Below are 22,474 nucleotides of genomic sequence, written 5' to 3' on the forward strand. Positions count from 1 at the left end.
ATATGAATTTTATTTTTCAGAGATTGTTACATTTTTAGAGAAAAACTAGTGATGCACAGAAACAATTTTTTTTTAAAACAAAACTTAAGTTTTCATTTAACTGAAAAAAAAGTTGATTTAATAATCAATTAAACTGATTTATTTAATAATTAGCACTGAACCGAAAACAAATATTTAAACTGCACACAAGATAATTACATTTCTACTTCTATCCATTGTTGAAATATTAACATTCAAATGTTGGTTGTAACAATAATGTGCCTTCATGACAGATTTATTCTTCATTTAATAATTTAGATACGCAAAAAATGTGTAATACAGTATACTTTTTTTTTTTTACAATTTGAAAGCTGAGACTTTGTTTCATATCATATGTAACAAAGCACCTGGTGATTATTGGATGACAGGAGCGATAATAATAATCTTCAGTTTTATTCACGCGTCAACTGAAAACAGCATAGACTAAAAGATCTCGGTTCATCAAAATCCAGATAGATTAAAATCCAGAAATCAATATTGTCAACATTGCTTATCAACTTTGTTCAGGAAATCGACACTGACAGTCAAAACACTGGAGAAGCGTTAATTAAACGTCAAAGAAATACTGGCAGCACTTCACTTAAACCCTTTATGTATGTCTAATAATGTACATAATAATGCACATCTTTTCATAAATAATTGTAACTAAAGTTAAACTGCATTAAAAGTTTTGAATATTTGAAAATATAGATTGTTACCTCTGTTTATCATGCATTTAATGCATCATACTTTCTAAAGTATTATAATGCATTATAACAGTGGTTACAATTATTTATGAGATCACAAATGGTGCATTACAAATCATAATTTCTGAATTTAAATACTTTTATTCTGCATTATACATTAAAGTGTTAAAATCTCTAATAAAATATATTAAATAAAATTAAATATTTAACTGAGCATAACTTTCTTTCTGTGTCATTTACAAATGATGAAAAAAGTGTGAAATTATTATAAAAAATTTTTTTAAGATAATGTTCACTTCCTGACGTGCTGGAAATGACTGGTTTATGATCTTTCAGGGGAGAAAGAAAGACTCTTGTGATTCACGTGTGTGTCATAACTCGCTCACCTGATAAAAGTATGGGTTGGGTTCTGATTCGCCCACGCCGTTGAAGTCCTCCACGTTCACAAGCTGGAAGTCGTATGTGAACCCGGGGTTCGGTGACTGGAACTCGGGCTGGAGCTGAACATGAGGGAGGTTCCCCAGCTGCTTATAGCGCCAGTTATACAGGTTACACAGACTGCCAGAGAGAGAGGCAAAACAGGACACTTCAGATCTGAGGACACAGTAGTGAGCGTCTAACTAAACCGCATGTTAGGCATCGTAATTGCACACCGGAAAGGAAGACAGCATCATGTTGCCTTCTAAGATAATGTGCTTTGGATTCCAAGTTTAAATGGGCAACGACAAAAAATAAATAAAAAATAGTATCATCTGCAGTGCAGTGTAAAAAAAAACCATCAAGATGGCGGTCGAGTTTAGAGAGAAGTTATTGTAAACAGAAAATTTCATCAAAACCCTACTAGTAATAATAAGAAATAGTTTAATATAATAATGTATCAAATTAGCTATTTTACCAAATATGTGTGTATTTTCTGTTGCTGCTCATTAGAATGTGGTTTTAGAAACATTTAAGTTATTTTAGTATTATTTATATACTATTATTAGTTAGTTTTATTTGTGTTTATTCAATAAATGATATCTGTATATTATTTATATGTATCAATATGTTGAATAATAAAGTAACAAAGTGTTCGTTTTAGGGCGTTTTCACACCTGAAACTCCGCACCAAGGTCTCACCAAAGTTCACGTTTTGATACATTTGATACTTTCAGAAAGTTTGGGTTTGGTTTCACACTGCAGTTATGCGAGCGCACTAAAGACCTTTACGTAACACATTCGTCCTGTCGTCATCATCTATGTGGGCTGCATCTTGACATTGATTGGTTTGTAAATGGACGTGCGTCTGACAACATGAATGAACAGACGCATATCGTTGCAACTATATTGTTATTTTTATGGCATAATTACCTGCAGCACCAACTATACACAAGGCTAGTTCATATTCGCCAAATGAACGTCCTCGTCGTGCGAACATTTTATCGTCGCCGGCAGGAAAGGAGGAGAAGACTGCAAGTTGACTTCTTATTATGTCATCAGACCATACTTCAATTAAAAACCTCGTCTCCTCCTCTCCCCATGTGCCACGGCTCATTTCTCCTGCCACCTTCTGTTTTTTCGGCTATGCGGGAACCACCGGGACTTCCGGACCAAATTTCATCTGTTTGGTCCGGACCGTGGTCCTCACACCTGTAATTTTGATTCGGACCAAACTGAAAAGTCCGAAAGTCCGGACCAAACAAGGTAGGTGTGAAAGGGCCCTTACTCATTTTAGTACTTCAGCTTATTCTGCTTCAGTTACATGGCAAGGCAACATTTCATTTAGGGCTGTCAGTTAAACGCGTTATTAACGGCGTTAACGCAAACCCATTTTAACGGTGTAAATTTTTTATCGCGCGATTAACGGCCTTTTTGGCCTAGCAAACTTTGTAATTTTTTTCACATGCTTTTGCAACAGGACGCGGCATGCGCGGCGCTGCGCTATGAAACCCATTCATTTCAATGGCTTGCGCTGCGCGAGGACATTTTGTTGCTTCGTCGACCAAAGCACAAGCGGATCTAGCTAGACCGGAAACAAAACAGGCACGCCGCACACACTTGTTTGGGCTTGCGAGCCGGCCAAATAGTTGGTTAACGTTACGTTTTGAGTGGATGACGAGCGCGAGACGCCGAATGGATGCCAATAAGATTCTGAATGGAAAGTTTACTTTTAAAAAGTTGCCAAATGGTTCCATTGCAGGACCAAAGTGATCTGTGTGTTTTGTCGTTGTGAACTGAGCTATCATCATCGCAGCACGTCCAGTCTGAAACACCACTTGATGATGGCCAAGCACACACACACACACACAGCTGATGCGAATTATCCGCCCCCTCGTCAATATCAGGACCTCGTCAGTATTTCTTTCACGCTTTTATTGATGGACAGTGTTACATTGTGTGAGAGATTATTTGCTCCAAGTGAGAATGTTAGTGCGAAATTGAACACAATATATGCCAATGTTGTTTTCAATAAAAAACATTTGCACAAAGCAAGCCAATCCACTTTTCCATGTTGATAAGAGCATTAAAATGAGAAAAAATAATGGGACAAAAAGAAATCAAGAGACATTTAGAATAGATAAAAATGTGCGATTAATCGTGAGTTAACTATGACATTTGATGCGATTAATCGCGATTAAATATTTTAATCTTTTGACAGCACTAATTTTAAGTTTAAACTTTTCATGTGATATTTATATTTTATTTCAGCTTTATTTCAATTAGAGAAAATTATTTTGACTAGTATTAGTTAACACAATAAGAGCTCTGCAAGCGAGCTCATGTGAGCCATCAGACTGACCTGGCGCGTGCTCTGCCCTGGGCGTCCAGGTCCACGGTGGGCACACCCAGACGCACGAAGCGGGTGAACAGCGACTGCTCCATGTTGGAATATTTCTGAAAGGCCATGTTCTTGATGACAGGAGGCAACTGATGATGATCACCAATCATAATCCAGCGCTTGAGTCGACTGTAGCCGTCCTCTGGGTTCTGTGTGACACAAGGGCCGAGAATTTGCGAAATTTAGTGTGGAAAACATGATTATTTCTAACTAGATGTTTACTATATTTTATTTTTGCATTAAAAAGTCCCCCATAATGCTTTTTCGAATATGACCTTTCATGTAGTGTGTAATAGAGCTGTTTGTGAATGTAAAAGGTCTACAAAGTTTTAAAGATCAAAGTGCACTACAAATAATAAAAAAATGGTCTCCTAAAAGAAAGAAGCGATTCTGGACTGCCTGAAACGAGTCGTCAGTAAATCCAGTCTCACTTCCTGTTATATATCTTCGTAACAATGTAACATATGCACGATGCCAGCCTGTAGTCTTCATTGGCTGCCTGTAGGCCTTCTGACCAATCAGAGCAGAGTAGACCAATCACAACAGACTGGGCCGTCTGACCAATCAGAGCAGAGTAGACCAATCACAACAGACTGGGCCGTCTGACCAATCAGAGCAGAGTAGACCAATCACAACAGACTGGGCCGTCTGACCAATCAGAGCAGAGTAGACCAATCACAACAGACTGGACCATCTGACCAATCAGAGCAGAGTAGACCAATCACAATAGACTGGGCCATCTGACCAATCAGAGCAGAGTAGACCAATCACAACAAACTGGGTTATCTGACCAATCAGAGCAGAGTAGACCAATCACAACAGACTGGGCCGTCTGACCAATCAGAGCAGAGTAGACCAATCACAACAGACTGGGCCATCTGACCAATCAGAGCAGAGTAGACCAATCACAACAAACTGGGTTATCTGACCAATCAGAGCAGAGTAGACCAAATCACAACAGACTGGGCCGTCTGACCAATCAGAGCAGAGTAGACCAATCACAACAGACTGGGCCATCTGACCAATCAGAGCAGAGTAGACCAATCACAACAGACTGGGCCATCTGACCAATCAGAGCAGAGTAGACCAATCACAACAGACTGGGCCGTCTGACCAATCAGAGCAGAGTAGACCAATCACAACAGACTGGACCATCTGACCAATCAGAGCAGAGTAGACCAATCACAACAGACTTGGCCATCTGACCAATCAGAGCAGAGTAGACCAATCACAACAAACTGGGTTATCTGACCAATCAGAGCAGAGTAGACCAATCACAACAGACTGGGCCGTCTGACCAATCAGAGCAGAGTAGACCAATCACAACAGACTGGGCCATCTGACCAATCAGAGCAGAGTAGACCAATCACAACAAACTGGGTTATCTGACCAATCAGAGCAGAGTAGACCAAATCACAACAGACTGGGCCGTCTGACCAATCAGAGCAGAGTAGACCAATCACAACAGACTGGGCCATCTGACCAATCAGAGCAGAGTAGACCAATCACAACAGACTGGGCCATCTGACCAATCAGAGCAGAGTAGACCAATCACAACAGACTGGGCCATCTGACCAATCAGAGCAGAGTAGACCAATCACAACAGACTGGGCCATCTGACCAATCAGAGCAGAGTAGACCAATCACAACAGACTGGGCCATCTGACCAATCAGAGCAGAGTAGACCAATCACAACAGACTGGGCCATCTGACCAATCAGAGCAGAGTAGACCAATCACAACAGACTGGGCCATCTGACCAATCAGAGCAGAGTAGACCAATCACAACAGACTGGGCCATCTGACCAATCAGAGCAGAGTAGACCAATCACAACAGACTGGGCCATCTGACCAATCAGAGCAGAGTAGACCAATCACAACAGACTGGGCCATCTGACCAATCAGAGCACAGCAGGCTCTCGGAAAGGAGGAGCTTAGAGATACAGAATCTTCAAAGGTACATTTTCAGTTGCATAACTTTTGCATTAATCATTTAGAATTTCATGTGATGCGATTCATGTGGTTGAAATGAAGGCTCCTCTAATCTGAACATTATATAACAAACAACATTTGTAGCAAGAGAGTGTGGTACCTGCAGCAGTAGAGGGATGAAGGTCTCGATCTCCAGGATTTGAGCTGCCTCCTCCATCAGGATATTATCGTACTAGAGAAAGATCAAGCGAGTCAGTATTAAGGCAGGAGACATTAATGTTAAGTTGAGACTTGCACATTTACTATAGTAAATCAGTTAATTCCAGGGTTCCCACACATTTCAACATTCCAAGTCAAGTCAAGTCAAGTCAAACATATTTATATAGCGCTTTTCACAATACAGATTGTATCAAAGCTGCTTCACAGTATCAATCAAAACAACTTAACAGTGTTTGTTTATTACTGGAAAAGACATCCAAGTTTGGTAGAGCTGATCAGTGGTATGAGCAAGTCAAGCCAAAGGCATTCCAGACTCAAGTTTCCAAACTTCTCTGTAGATTTTCAGACAATATTTAACATAAATGGTTCATACAGCATTATTTTCAACTTTATATTTGGTACAGTATTTACAATATTTATTGATATTTCATTTTTTTTTTCATTGATTTTCTCAAACATATAAAGCCCCTAAAATTATTATATATATATATATATATTTTTTTTTTATAACAGACTTCTGTATGCACACAAGAAACTTTTTCGCAAGAAACTATTCACTTGCGCACTGGAATTGTTTGCGTGCATTACAATTTCTAGATTTATATATACTATAACTTATTTCCTTTATGTGTCACTGCCATTTTGCTATGTAGAAAACGAGAGCATGGATGCACATGAATTAATAGAGATCTATTTGCTCAAAATTTGGCTTTCCTTAGGGTAGTACCTCTAATATCAAGGCTTAATGTCCTATTTTACACACCCTGTGTGGCGGCGGAGAAACCGTGCCACGAAATGAGCTGATGGCACAATACGGCTGTGTCCTATCTGCCAAGTTCAAGGGTCTATAAAAAAAAAAAGACTGGTACTGTGAAAAAGTGTTCAATATTTGGGTTTGGTTAGGGCAGTACGTCATATTTCAAGGCTTTAGGTCTGCTTTAACACTTACTCTGTGGCGGCCAAGAAACCACACCGTGAAATGGGCTGATGGTGCAATAGGGTGCTCAGTGTGCAGTGTTAAGGGTTTCTTAATGTCCTTTTAGAGGCTCTGTAATACGGTACTAAGAATATCGTGAGAAGAAACCAAAAAACACTTATAACCTGCAAATTTGCATAATGAAAAACTGCACCATGACCTCATTCAGTGTGTTTGACAATCACTAAATAGTCACAGCTGCCATGAAAACACTTCTTGTATGATACATTTATTTTCATTAAATTCTTAATTGTAGAAAACTAAATAGGTGCAATAGTCTGGAAATGCAAATATTTTTCCATACTCTGCTTTCTTTTTTCCATACTTTTCCAGACCTGGAAATTTCTCAAATCAAATTCCATACTTTTTCAAATTGCGTAGAAACCCTGTAAGGAACCGGTTTAAAACACCAGTTCACAGTTTTAGAGACACATACACTAAGTCAAATGTTTGGAATTACAAATCCAAACTCTTGGTGTACATTTGTGGTTGTGTGCTGATTCGGTTTATTTTATTGATCTTGTCTTTGTCAAATGCAGCACTGTTTATGATTCCAACATGTCACCCAATCAAAAACGCCTTGAAACTTTTTAAACCTGGTTTAACTAAGCTATAAAAAGAAAAGGTTGACGAGGACGATGTGTGTGTCAGTGTGTGTGATACCTTGAAGCCGAGCTCCACCAGGTCGTGGCGTTTGAGAGCGGCATGTGTGCAGGTCATGGCGATGATCTTGGCCTCTTTCACCAGCAGGTATTTGGATCGGTCCAGCCCGCTGCGCAACAGCTCAAAAGCCCTGAACTCCTGCAGGAGAGAAGAAGCAGCCGTATGAACACCTCAGTGCTAAAACCACACACGGACACGCTTAAAGGGTAGCTAAACCCCTGGTCAGAGCCTGACTCCACCCACTGGCAATATTTGAAAAAATGCTGAAAAAATGGGCAGACCCCAGCGGAGATAGAGGGGACGGGCTGAGCGGGGGGGCGTGCACCTGAGACCCGCAGTGACAGCTGCTGTCAGACTCGAAAATGGAGAGTGACGCAAGTAGCTTTGCAACAGAGCGGTCATTTGAAGTCGAGGACTTTTCTCCCCCACCTTCACCTGAAGTGGAGGAGGGTGCACTGTCTGTGGACACAGGGCCATATCAACTCGAGCCGCTGGCTCAAACTGCGGTCTTAACTCCCCCATAGCGATCGGCATCTGATGAGTTTTGTCGAGTTGATGTCAATAGCGCGCGCTCTCTGTAGGCATATATTGATATTGATATGTTGCCGCTATGTGAAAAAATCCAGCAAAATGCGCCGGCGCGTTTGTCGACCCCAGAGGATTAACTTTAGCCTAACCATAAATTGTGATTAAAATATACATGATCACTCACATGAAGACGCCGCCGCGGTGGTGGAGTCCATGCAGGAGGAGCAGTGTTTGGCACTGCGTGAGCTGTGTGGAGATGTGGAGAAGCCCATGTCCACCTCTACTCCGTTACCATCCTGACCACTGTACTAAACACAGATAAATCTACGCTAGGTTGAAGCTATCCTAACTGAAGCTAAACTAACTAAGCAGGCTACACAAAATGATCTAAATAACTATATAAATACTATGCTAAATAGATGCTAATATACTCTATCCTGATCGTTTTCAATACTCGTAATGCCAACTCTTGACTCAGTGGTTTTGATAGAACAAGATGGTTTTTATACTGCCAAGGGCGTGGTAGCTCGTACCAAGGGGGTGGTGAGCTCTCACAGCTTACGTCACGAAGCACCGCAAACATCCAATACGCTGATTTCACGCAGCCGCCATTTTGAAATCTAAAGCGAGGCTCCGGTGGGAAGAACTCGGAAGTACAGATAAACAACAATGCCTTGGACTACCAACCTGAAGCTGCTGCCGCGATTTACACTATTGGATGTTAATATCCAATATAGGATATGTATATAGTTCGTTCCTTTACGTTCTGAATTATATATATAAAAAAATCATTTTATTTATAAATGAATTTCACTGTATATAGTCTAAAGTATGAAGGAAATGTATGTACATTTTTAGAATAACTAATTTCTACATTAAACACAACAATACGCCATCGCACTCGCGACTCTCCTATGATTAAAAGCGACACTTCCGGTTATCTTCCCACCGGAGCCATTTCAAAATGGCGGCTGCATGAAATCAGCGTATAGGAAAATTGAACTGCAGTAGCCACCGTTCAACCTGAAGAGGGCAGCACTCAGACGTTTTTACACCATATATTGTAGAATTAAAACACTTTATACCCAAATGTCAAAAAAGTTACTCGAATCAATGATCAGCACTAATAAAGCCCCAGTCTTACAGATCATTAACTAAAAAAAGTTGGTTTAGGGTTTAGTTACCCTTTAAAACATGTTGCTCTTTTGCTCACACAAAAATCCCCCAATATACCAGGTGCATTCTGGAGTAAAAACAGCCTGCAATAACTGAACCTTTTGACAAAATATAAATGTGTTTTTTGCTGAGTATCATATTTGATACATCAGGGTTTTATGGCTCATGTAGTCTGATATAGTGAGAATATGAAGCTCATACTTGAGGAAAACACAACTATATTTTGAGGCTCGAATGAGCAAAAATATGCAATTTGGTGCAGATGCTGATATTTATATGGACAAAAAGTAAGATGAAATTCTGATGTCTGTAATGTAAATCAATGAGATCTTTATAACAGTACACCAGATACTTACATAAAACTATATAAATATCAGTCGTCGTCACTATACCTGCCAATAATATGTCTTAAGAGTAAAATCATATTTAAATTCTTAGTTTTATTATCAAAGCTTCTAGTTTAAAACATTTAATGCAATGCAATACAATGATGATTGAAAGCTGAACAAATAAACGTTCCTTAAAAGCCTGATGATCATATTTGATACTCACATTTGAACAACATTTCAAAAAATAAAAAAAGTAAATCTAAGTTGCTTTAGTTCAGTAAGTGTTCATCTTGAACTATTACAAACAACGTACAAGTTACTTTTACATATACTAAAAGAAAATCTGTAAAAATCAGCTAATTTTGATTACATTTATAATTTAGATGTATTAGAAATGTGCACATCCAATACAACACAGCAGGCGTTATCGGGTTAAAATGTAAGTCACCACAATATTTTGAATGACTGAATTTCACAAGATGAGACTGGTGTTAGAACATCCATTAGAAGTGATTGTGTTTCTTTCTACTTCCTGTCATTTGTTAGAAACGGCATCTTTGGTTTCTTCTCGAGATGGGCGGCACACTTAGATATTGAGTATCTGTTTCTGTTCGATAGTGGCTCAGATCTGTGCAGTGAAGAGAGGTTAACCCAGCTGGATATTTTCAGGAATGTGTCCATTGGGAAATGAATATTTGATGCGCTTCTGCATTAATATTAAACCCATCAAAGCATTCAATATTGATGAGGCAGTTTTTTTTAACCCTGAGTCTTCAGCAGTGACGGTTGAGGGACAGTGATGCTCAGACAGATTCAAACACACACACACACACACACACACACACACACACAGCAGCATTGTGGCTATGATGACGCACAACTTTTTTACAGGAACGTGTCTTTGTTGTCAGCAGATCAACACAAAGGATGAAAGGATGAGAAATCAACATCAAAGAAGAGGGCATCCCAGAATAACGGGCCTTAAAGGAGGGGAGGGAGATCATTATTGATGGATTTATCTTCATGGATGAACAAACATCAGGCTTAGACCACGCTCTGTTCAAAGCACACATGGGCAAACTATGTATTTAAAGAGTCCATGTTCATCTTTCTTTAGTGTAATGTTGCTGTTTGAGAATGAAGAAGCTCTGCAAAGGGAGTTCTTCTCTATATCAGTGTCAGTGTTTCTGAACTCCTGAAACGCCTCCATTGTAGTCTTGAGTTTCTTCCGGGAACGAACACGTCACAATATTCCTCATTATAATAATTCATACGCAGAGTAAAGGGGCGGGGCCTGGTTGAGTTAGTTAGTAGTGTGTTAAACTGGCGGTTATCGTAAGGGGCGGGACATTTCCCAAACACACTCGAAGCGCATGACCAATCACAACACACCGATCCAGCCGACCAATCAGAGCACAGTGTGCTTTTCAGAAGGAGGGGCTTCATAGAAACGGGAACTAAACAGAGCGTTACTGACAGACTGGGACGAGAGGAGCCGCAACAAATGTGGGGAAAATAATGTTTGTTTTTTTTGTAACATTCAAGCATGAAACCCTATTCTAGTGGAGCCCAAAAACAACATCAAGACTCAATAGGTCCTCTTTAATGTCAGCCGTATTGGGCATTGGCTATTTATAATTGAATACCCTTGTCAAATCTGACAAGTCACTAAAAAAAGGATCTCGCTTTGGCATAATTACATTAAACTTTGCATGTAACCCATTCTCTGACAACAATACCATATCAATTTGGTGACAGCGACACCTATTGGTCAAAAGTAATGAGGAATTACATTATATTTTTTTCAATTCCATTGTTTTGGGTCAAATTATCATGAGGGATGACATGTATTTAATGTACATGTAACAGACCTTCTGCTGTTGTGCTTTGCCCTGTGATTGCTGCTTGCAACTACATTAATTATGATTTATAAATAAAACGATTTACCGTTTTTTTTATTGTTCTATTATATATTTATTTCAGATAAACTGTCCCATAACCAAAATACAGACTTTTCCCCATCTATGTAGTGTGATTACTTATTACTTTTACATTTAATTATTCCATTTCTGTATTATTTTTTACTTGAATGCTTCTGTTAAAAAAGAAAAATGAAAGGAGTAAAGCTTTTTTTTCTCTCATATTGTATTTATTCTACTGCTTGTTATTTGCATCTTTGTTCTTATTTTTAACAACAAAGATAAAATAAAAAAAATAATTGTATTGTGATTATTAACTCTCTGGGGTCTGCAATCACGCCGGCGTGATCTGCTCGCTTTTTTTCTTATCAGTGCAAAAGAGACTCAAATAACTCAGTCGATTTTTGTCATACAGGCAAATGTTATACATCAATCGATCCTGTTAAGTTTCTATTTTTTTTGTGGATACTCACAATAAAAACAAAGTGTTGTGCTTTTCACCAAATAAAGAAAAACAAACATGATGCGAGTTCTGCGTTCTCTCTGTCAGTGAAGTCCATTCTGAAACGCGTCCTAAGATTAACTGTAACTCCGCGATTACTTGTCATACAGGCACGAGAGATTTTTCTTTATGAAGCTTGAATTCTCTTCTTTTAAATGAAGTAATTTATATAAAAAACAAATATTCTCAGTTTATGCAATCTGTATGAAAAGAGAGTGCTGTCAGTATTTTTTTCCCCAGCTCATTACACTTCATTACGCGTTAATCTGACACGCCCACGGAGGACGCGCGCTATTCAAACGCAAATGTCGGCAAGCCATGACAATGCCCACATCAGCCGTTCCACCGCAGCGGTAAAATGTGTGGTGTATTTGCTGCCTTTTACCGCTAAGAGGCGCTACAATCATAGACTCTGAAAAGTGTTCGTTTATTCCGGTTTATTCTCTCTAATGCGTAATCTGCTGCCGCACCGCGCTGATTCAGAGCGATTGAAAGCTGGTAGCAGATGAATTCAACAAGTGAAACGTGGTTAAAATAATTCATAATCACAATACTGAAATTAGGCTACTGAAATGTAATTGAATAAATAATGAAAACATTTCAACATAAAACATTGCAATAAAAACATTTAGGCTACATCAATGAGGCTTTACAACTTAAACAGCGTACAGACGATAGCTCAGTGGTTAACGCAACAACACGAGCCTCGAGGAGCTTCAATCGACCCGAGATCGAATCTCAATGTAGCATACATGTTGTTAACCGATGTTGTCCTACAGCGTTTATATTTTACCACCTTGATGCTTAAATAGTAACTGTTTATAACTGTTTACTTATTTAAAGTCAAGAGTTTTGTTTAATTATCATTACAACATAAATTTGCTACATTCCTGTAGAACCGCAGCGCTGCACAAACGACAAAAACTGATGAAGGAAGATTGTCAGCCGATTGCGTCAGAAAATGAAAATGAAGAAGCTCGTCTTTAGTCTGCTAAATTATTGTGTAATGTAAAAGAACACTAAAATTACTTAAGTTTGAAACCAAGTTCGAACATTTCAAGGTTTAAATAAAGTGTCGGGACAGTTTTTTTTATTTAAAACAGGGTTGCATCGGGTTTAGAGTTTATTTATTTTGCGATGCAAAATAAGAAACACTAGGCTAATCTTATTATTGCGACATTTTAAATTTGTATTGCCAAAGAAATTACAGCTAAATTAAACAATTAAAACAGTACAAAACGAAAATTGTCCAAAGAAACATAATTAAATTAAAAACATGCGTTTTTCTTTGCCTCTCTCGCGCTGGAACTCTTTTTAACAAATTTATTTAGTCTCCCTCGCTGCGCATGCATGATATGATCAATGCATGATAATTATTTAGCCTTTAATTGTTGCTTCAAAGACACAGCATGCCTTGTTGAATTCACCTTACAATAACTTCAATTGAAATTTTGTGTGAAAAAAAAACTTTAAATAGGCTACAATAAATAAACTACAATATTTATAATTTAATAAGATATGGGGCCTACATTTGGACACAGATTTATCCTTACAATAATTTTGCCTGCTCATCAGGCTGGCTATCCGACACTCTCCATATGAAAGAGGAACATTAACACCTTTGTCCAGCAACTGTCCCTCCAACCCCCCACAGGCTATCGGAGTCTGAGGCTGACTTAACACAAAGAGAAGTCGCAATTCACACTTAAATCGCTATTCTAGACAGTGTTGATAATGAAGGAATTAAATGATTTAAGTTACATGTAGCCTAGTGATATTTCTGTCATAAAAGTTTATTACTAAATATTTCATTATTTCAATAATTAATGAAATAAAACGGGTTTGGGGCAGCTTTTTCAAAGCAAAACTAAATATAATCTGAAAAATCACGTGTTAATTTGTTGTCATGAACAAAATGTTTAACTTAATATTAAAGTCTACAGGGATCTTTGGATCCTTACAACCAGGCATGCAATTTGTGAATTAAGTTTTTATTTTATTTTGTATTCAAATAAATATCGAAACACGGTGCTTCGTGGTAATGCTGCTAAATTAAATAACATTTATAGAATAAATATGAACTTAAATGAAACAATATCGCAACATTTCGACAAATACATTATTATGTTTTTACATTTTAATTCAGGGCGATTTAGCCTACATTTAATTAGAGCGAGATTTTCACCCTTGTCTTGTCATTTTCTCATTGGGAAGCGCATGTTTGAGTAGATCCTCTGTACCTCTCGTTTTCATATGGATTAGCCTACATAATCAGATAACATTTATTAGCCTAAATATTTAGACATTTAAATTCTTTAGACATAGCCGATTTCTTATCGTGACTGAGCTGAAGTGGCTTTCGGTTCATTTTTGTGACGCGCAGTTCCCGGAGACAGAGAGGACAGATATACTGTTTTTGTCGTTAGCCTAATATGAATACAAGTTTACAGTTTTGAACGATGTAAGCTACTCTACTCTTATCTGTATGACCAAAAAATTACGGAGTCGCCTATTAAGTTATTTTAGCTGTAATAATGAGATAAATAAATTAATCTAAATGAACGCGCCGCCGCGTTTGTCGAACACTAACTCACCATGCCAGAATAAAACCCGACTTTAGAAAAATGCATAGGGCCACTCGGCGTGGTGTGCCAAAAAAACACTTAATTATAAACTTCAATATTTCATTCAAAATAATCTCAACACGCTTTGTGAAATTTTGAAAAGCCGTGCATGCATTCAGGCCACTGGAACTAATGAACAACTGAAACGCTGGTTTTGATTTTATTGTTTGTCGTTTAAACATGCCTGTTGCATATCTCTATTTTATATATTTGAGATTGGTGAAGTAGCCTATAGCATTGATTAGCTGTGGAGGGAGGGGTGTGGGGATTAAAATAATTCAGCAGAAGTAGGGATGTTTAGACCAGAAGGAAATCCCAGTCCCCCCTGGCAAATCACACTTTACTTAAAACCATGTTTTTAAAAACTCTAGGTTGTAGGGAACAGACCTCTCTGCCATGCGCGCGCACGGTTTGGAGCACAATATCTGTCTCGCATGCACGCTCGCTCTAGATAGATTACGGGATATTTTAACTAATTCGCGGTATAACTAGTCGATCACGAGTGGCTCAACAGGTAGATCTATAGATAAACTATATCTTTCAGGAATTTGACCGACCGGGTTGACACTTCAGCGGGAGAAATCGGGGGTGTGGCGTGAGAGCCTGGAATAAAAAAAAATATATATATATATAGCCTATATAAAAAAAAACTGTATGGTGTAACAGAGTTTTAGAGCTAGACAAATCTCTCTGCAATAATAAATATAAAATTTACAGCAGACCATGTATGTGCGGGATTTGAACCTGAGTCATCTTGATGATGAACCGTAAGTTCTACCGCTCGGCTATGAATTTTGTTACTGAGAAATATCCAAACGTTTGATTCTCACATGAGCGAGAAAACGTTTTGTCTTTAGCCTGTGAGTGTAGGCCTACTTTAGCCTTTTACAGTTTTAAAAGATTATATCTTATCTGTATGACCAACAATTTGTATAGGCTTATTTGGAAATTACCATAACTTGTAGTATTTCATCCTTAGGCTACTGTTTTGCTAAATGTCTTGCTTTACGTTTTGCTAAATGTCCCTTTGCGCCACCTGGCGGTCATTTCGCGTACGACTTTGAAATGAGACTGGTTTATTTTTACCGCGGTGGATGGCTAAAAATGGTATGTGGATGGCTAAAAGGTGTGACTAAAAATGTGCTTTTGGCTTTCATTTATATTTTGATTGTTTGTATATATGTATATATATATATATATACTAATGAGCCTTTCATTCAGGGGTGTCACACAAGAAAGAATGCAAGGACAATATATATATAAATAAATAAACATTTATATACACACACACACACACACACTCACCGGCCACTTTATTAGGTACCCCATGCTAGTAACGGGTTGGACCCCCTTTTGCCTTCAGAACTGCCTCAATTCTTCGTGGCATAGATTCAACAAGGTGCTGGAAGCATTCCTCAGGGAGTTTGGTCCATATTGACATGATGGCATCACACAGTTGCCGCAGATTTGTCGGCTGCACATCCATGATGCGAATCTCCCGTTCCACCACATCCCAAAGATGCTCTATTGGGTTGAGATCTGGTGACTGTGGAGGCCATTTTAGTACAGTGAACTCATTGTCATGTTCAAGAAACCAATTTGAAATGATTAGAGCTTTGTGACATGGTGGAAGTAGCCATCAGAGGATGGGTACATGGTGGCCATAAAGGGATGGACATGGTCAGAAACAATGCTCAGGTAGGCCGTGGCATTTAAACGATGCCCAATTGGCACTAAGGGGCCTAAAGTGTGCCAGGAAAACATCCCCCACACCATTACACCACCACCACCAGCCTGCACAGTGGTAACAAGGCATGATGGTTCCATGTTCTCCTTCTGTTTACGCCAAATTCTGACTCTAACATCTGAATGTCTCAACAGAAATCGAGACTCATCAGACCAGGCAACATTTTTCCAGTCTTCAACTGTTCAATTTTGGTGAGCTCTTGCAAATTGTAGCCTCTTTTTCCTATTTGTAGTGGAGATGAGTGGTACCCGGTGGAGTCTTCTGCTGTTGTAGCCCATCCGCCTCAAGGTTGTGCGTGTTGTGGCTTCACAAATGCTTTGCTGCATACCTCGGTTGTAACGAGTGGTTATTTCAGTCACTGTTGCCCTTCTATCAGCTCGAACCAGTCTGGCCATTCTCCTCTGACCTCTGGCATCAACAAGGCATTTCCGCCCACAGAACTGCCGCTCACTGGATGTTTTTTCTTTTTCGGACCATTCTCTGTAAACCCTAGAGATGGTTGTGCGTGAAAATCCCAGTAGATTAGCAGTTTCTGAAATACTCAGACCAGCCCTTCTGGCACCAACAATCATGCCACGTTCAAAGTCACTCAAATCAACTTTCTTCCCCATACTGATGCTCGGTTTGAACTGCAGGAGATTGTCTTGACCATGTCTACATGCCTAAATGCACTGAGTTGCCGCCATGTGATTGGCTGCTTAGAAATTAAGTGTTAACGAGCAGTTGGACAGGTGTACCTAATAAAGTGGCCGGTGAGTGTATATATATATATGTGTGTGTGTATATAAATATTTATTTATTTATTTATATATTGTCCTTGCATTCTTTCTTGTGTGACACCCCTGAATGAAAGGCTCATTAGTATGCAGTCTGCTCAGGTGAGAACTGCCTAATTATTCATGAGGGGGTTGGGCCGATCCGCCCATCCGCATATTGCCTTTGCAAACAAAAAAATGTTTTTCACAATTTAAAACAATCTATTGTTTTATGTGAATGATTAGGCAGAATGATTTTCAGATCAATTTGAAGCAAATACTCTAGGCGACAACATCCACTAGTCAAAAGTCTTGTGGACAGATATTTAGTATGTTATTTGTGGCCTTATATTAGAAACTTTATTTTTTATTTTTTTCAATAACCACGCATAAACAATATTCTCTCAAAAATACAAACATGTACATACATGTTGATAACATATTATGGTAGCCCTGTGTGTGCTATATAGAGTGTAATTTCACCTGTGCCATTAATATGTTTATAAGCAACTGAAAAAAGCACAAATGTCAGAGCATGCCAAAACATCTCAAGGACCCCGAAAACACCTCAGACCCCAGAGGGTTAATAAAAGACTTGGAGGAAAAGATGCATCAAGAATCGTTTTATAATCGAATCATTACGCCCTGAACCCGAATCGAATTGAATCGTGGTGCAAGAGAAGATTCACACCTCTGTGCATGTGTAGGATAAAAGGCTAAAAAAGTATGTAAGCAATATAATTGTATCTCTGGTCCAGCCGTACCTCCAGCTGTGTGAAGATCTTGCGTATGTGGCGGTAGCAGCCCTCGGCGATGTCCATGTCCTCCTGGTACGACTGGCCTTTGAACACTGGCTGAGGAGCATTGGAGAAGTACTTCTGGAAGGGGAAGTGTGACGCCACGTCCTCCACCGGCACCTCTCGGCTGGGCTTCGGCTTCACTTTACTCATGTATTCCTCCCAACGAGAAATGACCTACGACACGAGAGACAGACAGACACACAGATAAGATCAGCGCCTGAGGGTTTCATGGGCAGAACTCATTAACAGCGCATCAATGGACAAACAGCCTTGTCACAATACACACTTAATTAGTGCGACACGCGTTTCACTGTAATCTCTGTGATCGGAGTTAATGGCCCGTAAGGATCCCCCCGAGGCGCTGATATGAATCTACAGACCACAGCGTGATGTATCGAACCACAGAGAGCGATAAGATGAACACAAATGAAAGCAGGCCTGTGTGAAAGAGCTGCCTAGATTCACAGATCAGTCCTGCACTCCGCACTAGGGCTGTCACTTTTTTTGAGACATTAGTGTTCATTGAATCGATTGTAAAATCGATTTTCCATGTTTAAAGACGTTTCCATTTTCATCATCAAATATAGGCAAATCCACGGACACCTAACAGGCATTAGGACGAGCGTAAAGAGGGCGCTTGAGACGCACAGGTCTGCAATATTCCTGATGATTTATTGGCGTGAAGTTTCAGCACAATGACAAACAGGAGCGCAACATTCAGGGATTGAGATTAACACACTCCGACCCGCCAAATGCGGGTACAAATGAACTTTGGCGGGAAACGCTGTCAAATCACGAGCCAATCTGGCGTGTTTCTGTGTTTACTCACTTTGCTGGGGAAGTTTGTGTAAGCCAAATCTGCGCGGATTTAGCGCAAATACGCAACTCGTGATCCTCATGATATATTAAATACAGCGTATCGCAGAATCTGCGCATTTCTGGCTTACTTGAACACACACACACACACGTCACTACCCAACAAATAACGGCGCGCTTGTTCACTTGCATTGAAGTAATAGCGAATATTAAAAAGCATTGGGTGAACAGAAAATACATTGTTATTTTCCAGCATCCTTCATGTTCTGTGTGGTGTATTGATCTGTCCACCTAAAACACATTTTTAAGGCCGTTAAAATCGATTCTCTAATTTCGTTTTCGAAACATGTGTTGGTTGGTCCGATCGATTGTGCAATCGATTTTCGAACGTAAAGTGACAGCCCTACTCCAGACCAGCACTTCTCAGCCTCCCTGACTCCAAGGCCCCACACCGTTCACAACGATATTTGAAACCCTGTTCAAAATTTAAAGGTTAGTTCACCCAAAAAATGTACATTCTGTCATTGATTTGATTTGATTAACTGTATTAATCCCACACTGGGGAAATTTCATTGTTACAGCAGCTCCAATAAGATACAAAATATAAGAATAGAATAGAGTAAAATTACTCTATGAAGGTAATATGATGCCATAAAGAATCGCATGCGCAGCGTTAGATTTGTGAAATTGTACATAAGATTGAAAGCGTAAATTAAATTTGCATGCGCAAGAGAAGATTTGTAAAGGTGTAAAGCGCCTTTCAAGTGTAAGAAAAAAATATTTGCAGCATTTAACTGTTATTCGTAAGTGTAATTCATGTATTTTGAACCTGCAGCTTCATGCTAACGCAAAATAAATAGAATCTGTATTCTTCTAACTTTAATTTTTCTGTGCTTACACTTTTGGCACGGTTTTTGCGCACAAATGCGGCCAAAAGCACTGCAAGCCTGTGAACAGCAATCTGGAAGAAAAAACAACAGAGGCAGGAACTGCAAAACAGATGAATTGCGTAAAATCAAACTTTGTGTAAAAAAATAAACTGTTGCAAATGTCTAAATGATACCCTGCGCATGCGATTCTTTATGGCATCATATTACCTTCATTTTACTCTCCCTCATGACGTTCCAAACCTGTAAGACTTTCCTTCATCTTCGAAACACAAATGAAGATCTTTTTAATGAAATCTGAGAGCTTTCTGTCCCTCCATTGACAGCTACCACTTAAAAAAGTTCATAAAGAGATTGTCAAACTAATCTGTATGTATTGAGTGGTTTAATTCAAATTTTCTAAAGAGACGCTATTGCTTTATATGATGAACAGATTGAATTTAGGCTTTTATTCACATTAATCAGCGAACAAACAGAAGCTCAAACTAATTTGCTTGATGCGCGAGAATGAACCTCATTGGTTCTTGCAGAAGCTCAAACGTGCTGCGTAACACGAGAATGAACCTCATTGGTTCTTGCAGAAGCTCAAACGTGCTGCGTAACACGAGAATGAACCTCATTGGTTCTTGCTGAAGCTCAAACGTGCTGCGTAACACGAGAATTAACCTCATTGGTTCTTGCTGAAGCTCAAACGTGCTGCGTAACACGAGAATGAACCTCATTGGTTCTTGCAGAAGCTCAAACGTGCTGTGTAACACGAGAATGAACCTCATTGGTTCTTGCAGAAGCTCAAACGTGCTGCGTAACACGAGAATGAACCTCATTGGTTCTTGCAGAAGCTCAAACGTGCTGCGTAACACGAGAATGAACCTCATTGGTTCTTGCTGAAGCTCAAACGTGATGCGTAACACGAGAATGAACCTCATTGGTTCTTGCTGAAGCTCAAACGTGCTGTGTAACACGAGAATGAAGCTCATTGGTTCTTGCTGAAGCTCAAACGTGCTGCGTAACACGAGAATGAACCTCATTGGTTCTTGCAGAAGCTCAAACGTGCTGCGTAACACGAGAATGAACCTCATTGGTTCTTGCTGAAGCTCAAACGTGCTGCGTAACACGAGAATGAACCTCATTGGTTCTTGCTGAAGCTCAAACGTGATGCGTAACACGAGAATGAACCTCATTGGTTCTTGCTGAAGCTCAAACGTGATGCGTAACACGAGAATGAACCTCATTGGTTCTTGCAGAAGCTCAAACGTGCTGCGTAACACGAGAATGAACCTCATTGGTTCTTGCTGAAGCTCAAACGTGATGCGTAACACGAGAATGAACCTCATTGGTTCTTGCAGAAGCTCAAACGTGCTGCGTAACACGAGAATGAACCTCATTGGTTCTTGCTGAAGCTCAAACGTGCTGCGTAACACGAGAATGAACCTCATTGGTTCTTGCAGAAGCTCAAACGTGCTGCGTAACACGAGAATGAACCTCATTGGTTCTTGCTGAAGCTCAAACGTGATGCGTAACACGAGAATGAACCTCATTGGTTCTTGCTGAAGCTCAAACGTGATGCGTAACACGAGAATGAACCTCATTGGTTCTTGCAGAAGCTCAAACGTGCTGCGTAACACGAGAATGAACCTCATTGGTTCTTGCTGAAGCTCAAACGTGCTGCGTAACACGAGAATGAACCTCATTGGTTCTTGCTGAAGCTCAAACGTGATGCGTAACACGAGAATGAACCTCATTGGTTCTTGCAGAAGCTCAAACGTGCTGCGTAACACGAGAATGAACCTCATTGGTTCTTGCTGAAGCTCAAACGTGATGCGTAACACGAGAATGAACCTCATTGGTTCTTGCTGAAGCTCAAACGTGATGCGTAACACGAGAATGAACCTCATTGGTTCTTGCTGAAGCTCAAACGTGATGCGTAACACGAGAATGAACCTCATTGGTTCTTGCAGAAGCTCAAACGTGCTGCGTAACACGAGAATGAACCTCATTGGTTCTTGCAGAAGCTCAAACGTGCTGCGTAACACGAGAATGAACCTCATTGGTTCTTGCTGAAGCTCAAACGTGATGCGTAACACGAGAATGAACCTCATTGGTTCTTGCAGAAGCTCAAACGTGCTGCGTAACACGAGAATGAACCTCATTGGTTCTTGCTGAAGCTCAAACGTGATGCGTAACACGAGAATGAACCTCATTGGATCTTGCTGAAGCTCAAACGTGATGCGTAACACGAGAATGAACCTCATTGGATCTTGCTGAAGCTCAAACGTGCTGCGTAACACGAGAATGAACCTCATTGGTTCTTGCTGAAGCTCAAACGTGCTGCGTAACACGAGAATGAACCTCATTGGATCTTGCTGAAGCTCAAACGTGATGCGTAACACGAGAATGAACCTCATTGGTTCTTGCTGAAGCTCAAACGTGATGCGTAACACGAGAATGAACCTCATTGGTTCTTGCTGAAGCTCAAACGTGATGCGTAACACGAGAATGAACCTCATTGGTCAAGCGATTGGTCTGTTTACCTCAACTGATGTGTGAGTTGATGAATGTTTATGTCATTAAAAGCCTAAATTCAATCTGTTCTCTTCAGAAAATTGTGGACTAAACCATTTAATTCATACGGATTAGTTTTACAATCTCTTTATGAACTTTTTGAAGCATCAGAGTGTTAGTTGCGAAGCTGTCAATGGAGGGACAGAAAGCTCTCAGATTTCATTAAAAATATCTTCAATTTGTGTTCCGAAGATGAACGAAAGTCTTACAGGTTTGGAACGACATGAGGCTTTCGCAAGACTCTAGGAATCCTGGTTCTTCAATGAACAACAGTTGTTGAGGGGGTGAATTATCTGATCTCATCTTATCTACAGTATCTTATCTATCTTACCCATCTTTATCCCTAAAGAGCTTACTGCGTTTAGATTAAGACTGAAACAAATCATTTCAAATCAGAAGTTTTACTACCAACAATCCTTATCTGTCAGTTTGACTAAATGAGCTGTAAAATGTCCTCATTTTCTATTTTCAAGAATAACAACGCTGGGTATTTTAAT

At 39.6% G+C, this 22,474-nt stretch overlaps 1 protein-coding gene across 1 annotated transcript in view; it reads right to left on the bottom strand.

Annotated features, from left to right (window-relative positions):
- The window catches only part of aqr (aquarius intron-binding spliceosomal factor), a gene marked incomplete at its 3' end in the record, with an annotated part of 90,636 nt that overhangs the window by 12,483 nt on the left and 55,679 nt on the right, over positions 1 to 22,474 (bottom strand). The window contains exons 26-30 of the mRNA XM_056256158.1: positions 17,677 to 17,886; positions 7,333 to 7,470; positions 5,635 to 5,706; positions 3,505 to 3,692; positions 1,112 to 1,283 (exon numbers count right to left, since the gene is read on the bottom strand). Of these exons, the coding sequence (XP_056112133.1) occupies positions 1,112 to 1,283; positions 3,505 to 3,692; positions 5,635 to 5,706; positions 7,333 to 7,470; positions 17,677 to 17,886 (780 nt within the window). The remainder of the gene's footprint in view (positions 1 to 1,111; positions 1,284 to 3,504; positions 3,693 to 5,634; positions 5,707 to 7,332; positions 7,471 to 17,676; positions 17,887 to 22,474) is intronic.

Source organism: Rhinichthys klamathensis, unplaced genomic scaffold, assembly GCF_029890125.1.
Source record: "Rhinichthys klamathensis goyatoka isolate OS25496 unplaced genomic scaffold, OSU_Roscu_1.1 h1tg000123l_1, whole genome shotgun sequence".
Lineage (NCBI taxonomy): Eukaryota > Metazoa > Chordata > Actinopteri > Cypriniformes > Leuciscidae > Rhinichthys > Rhinichthys klamathensis.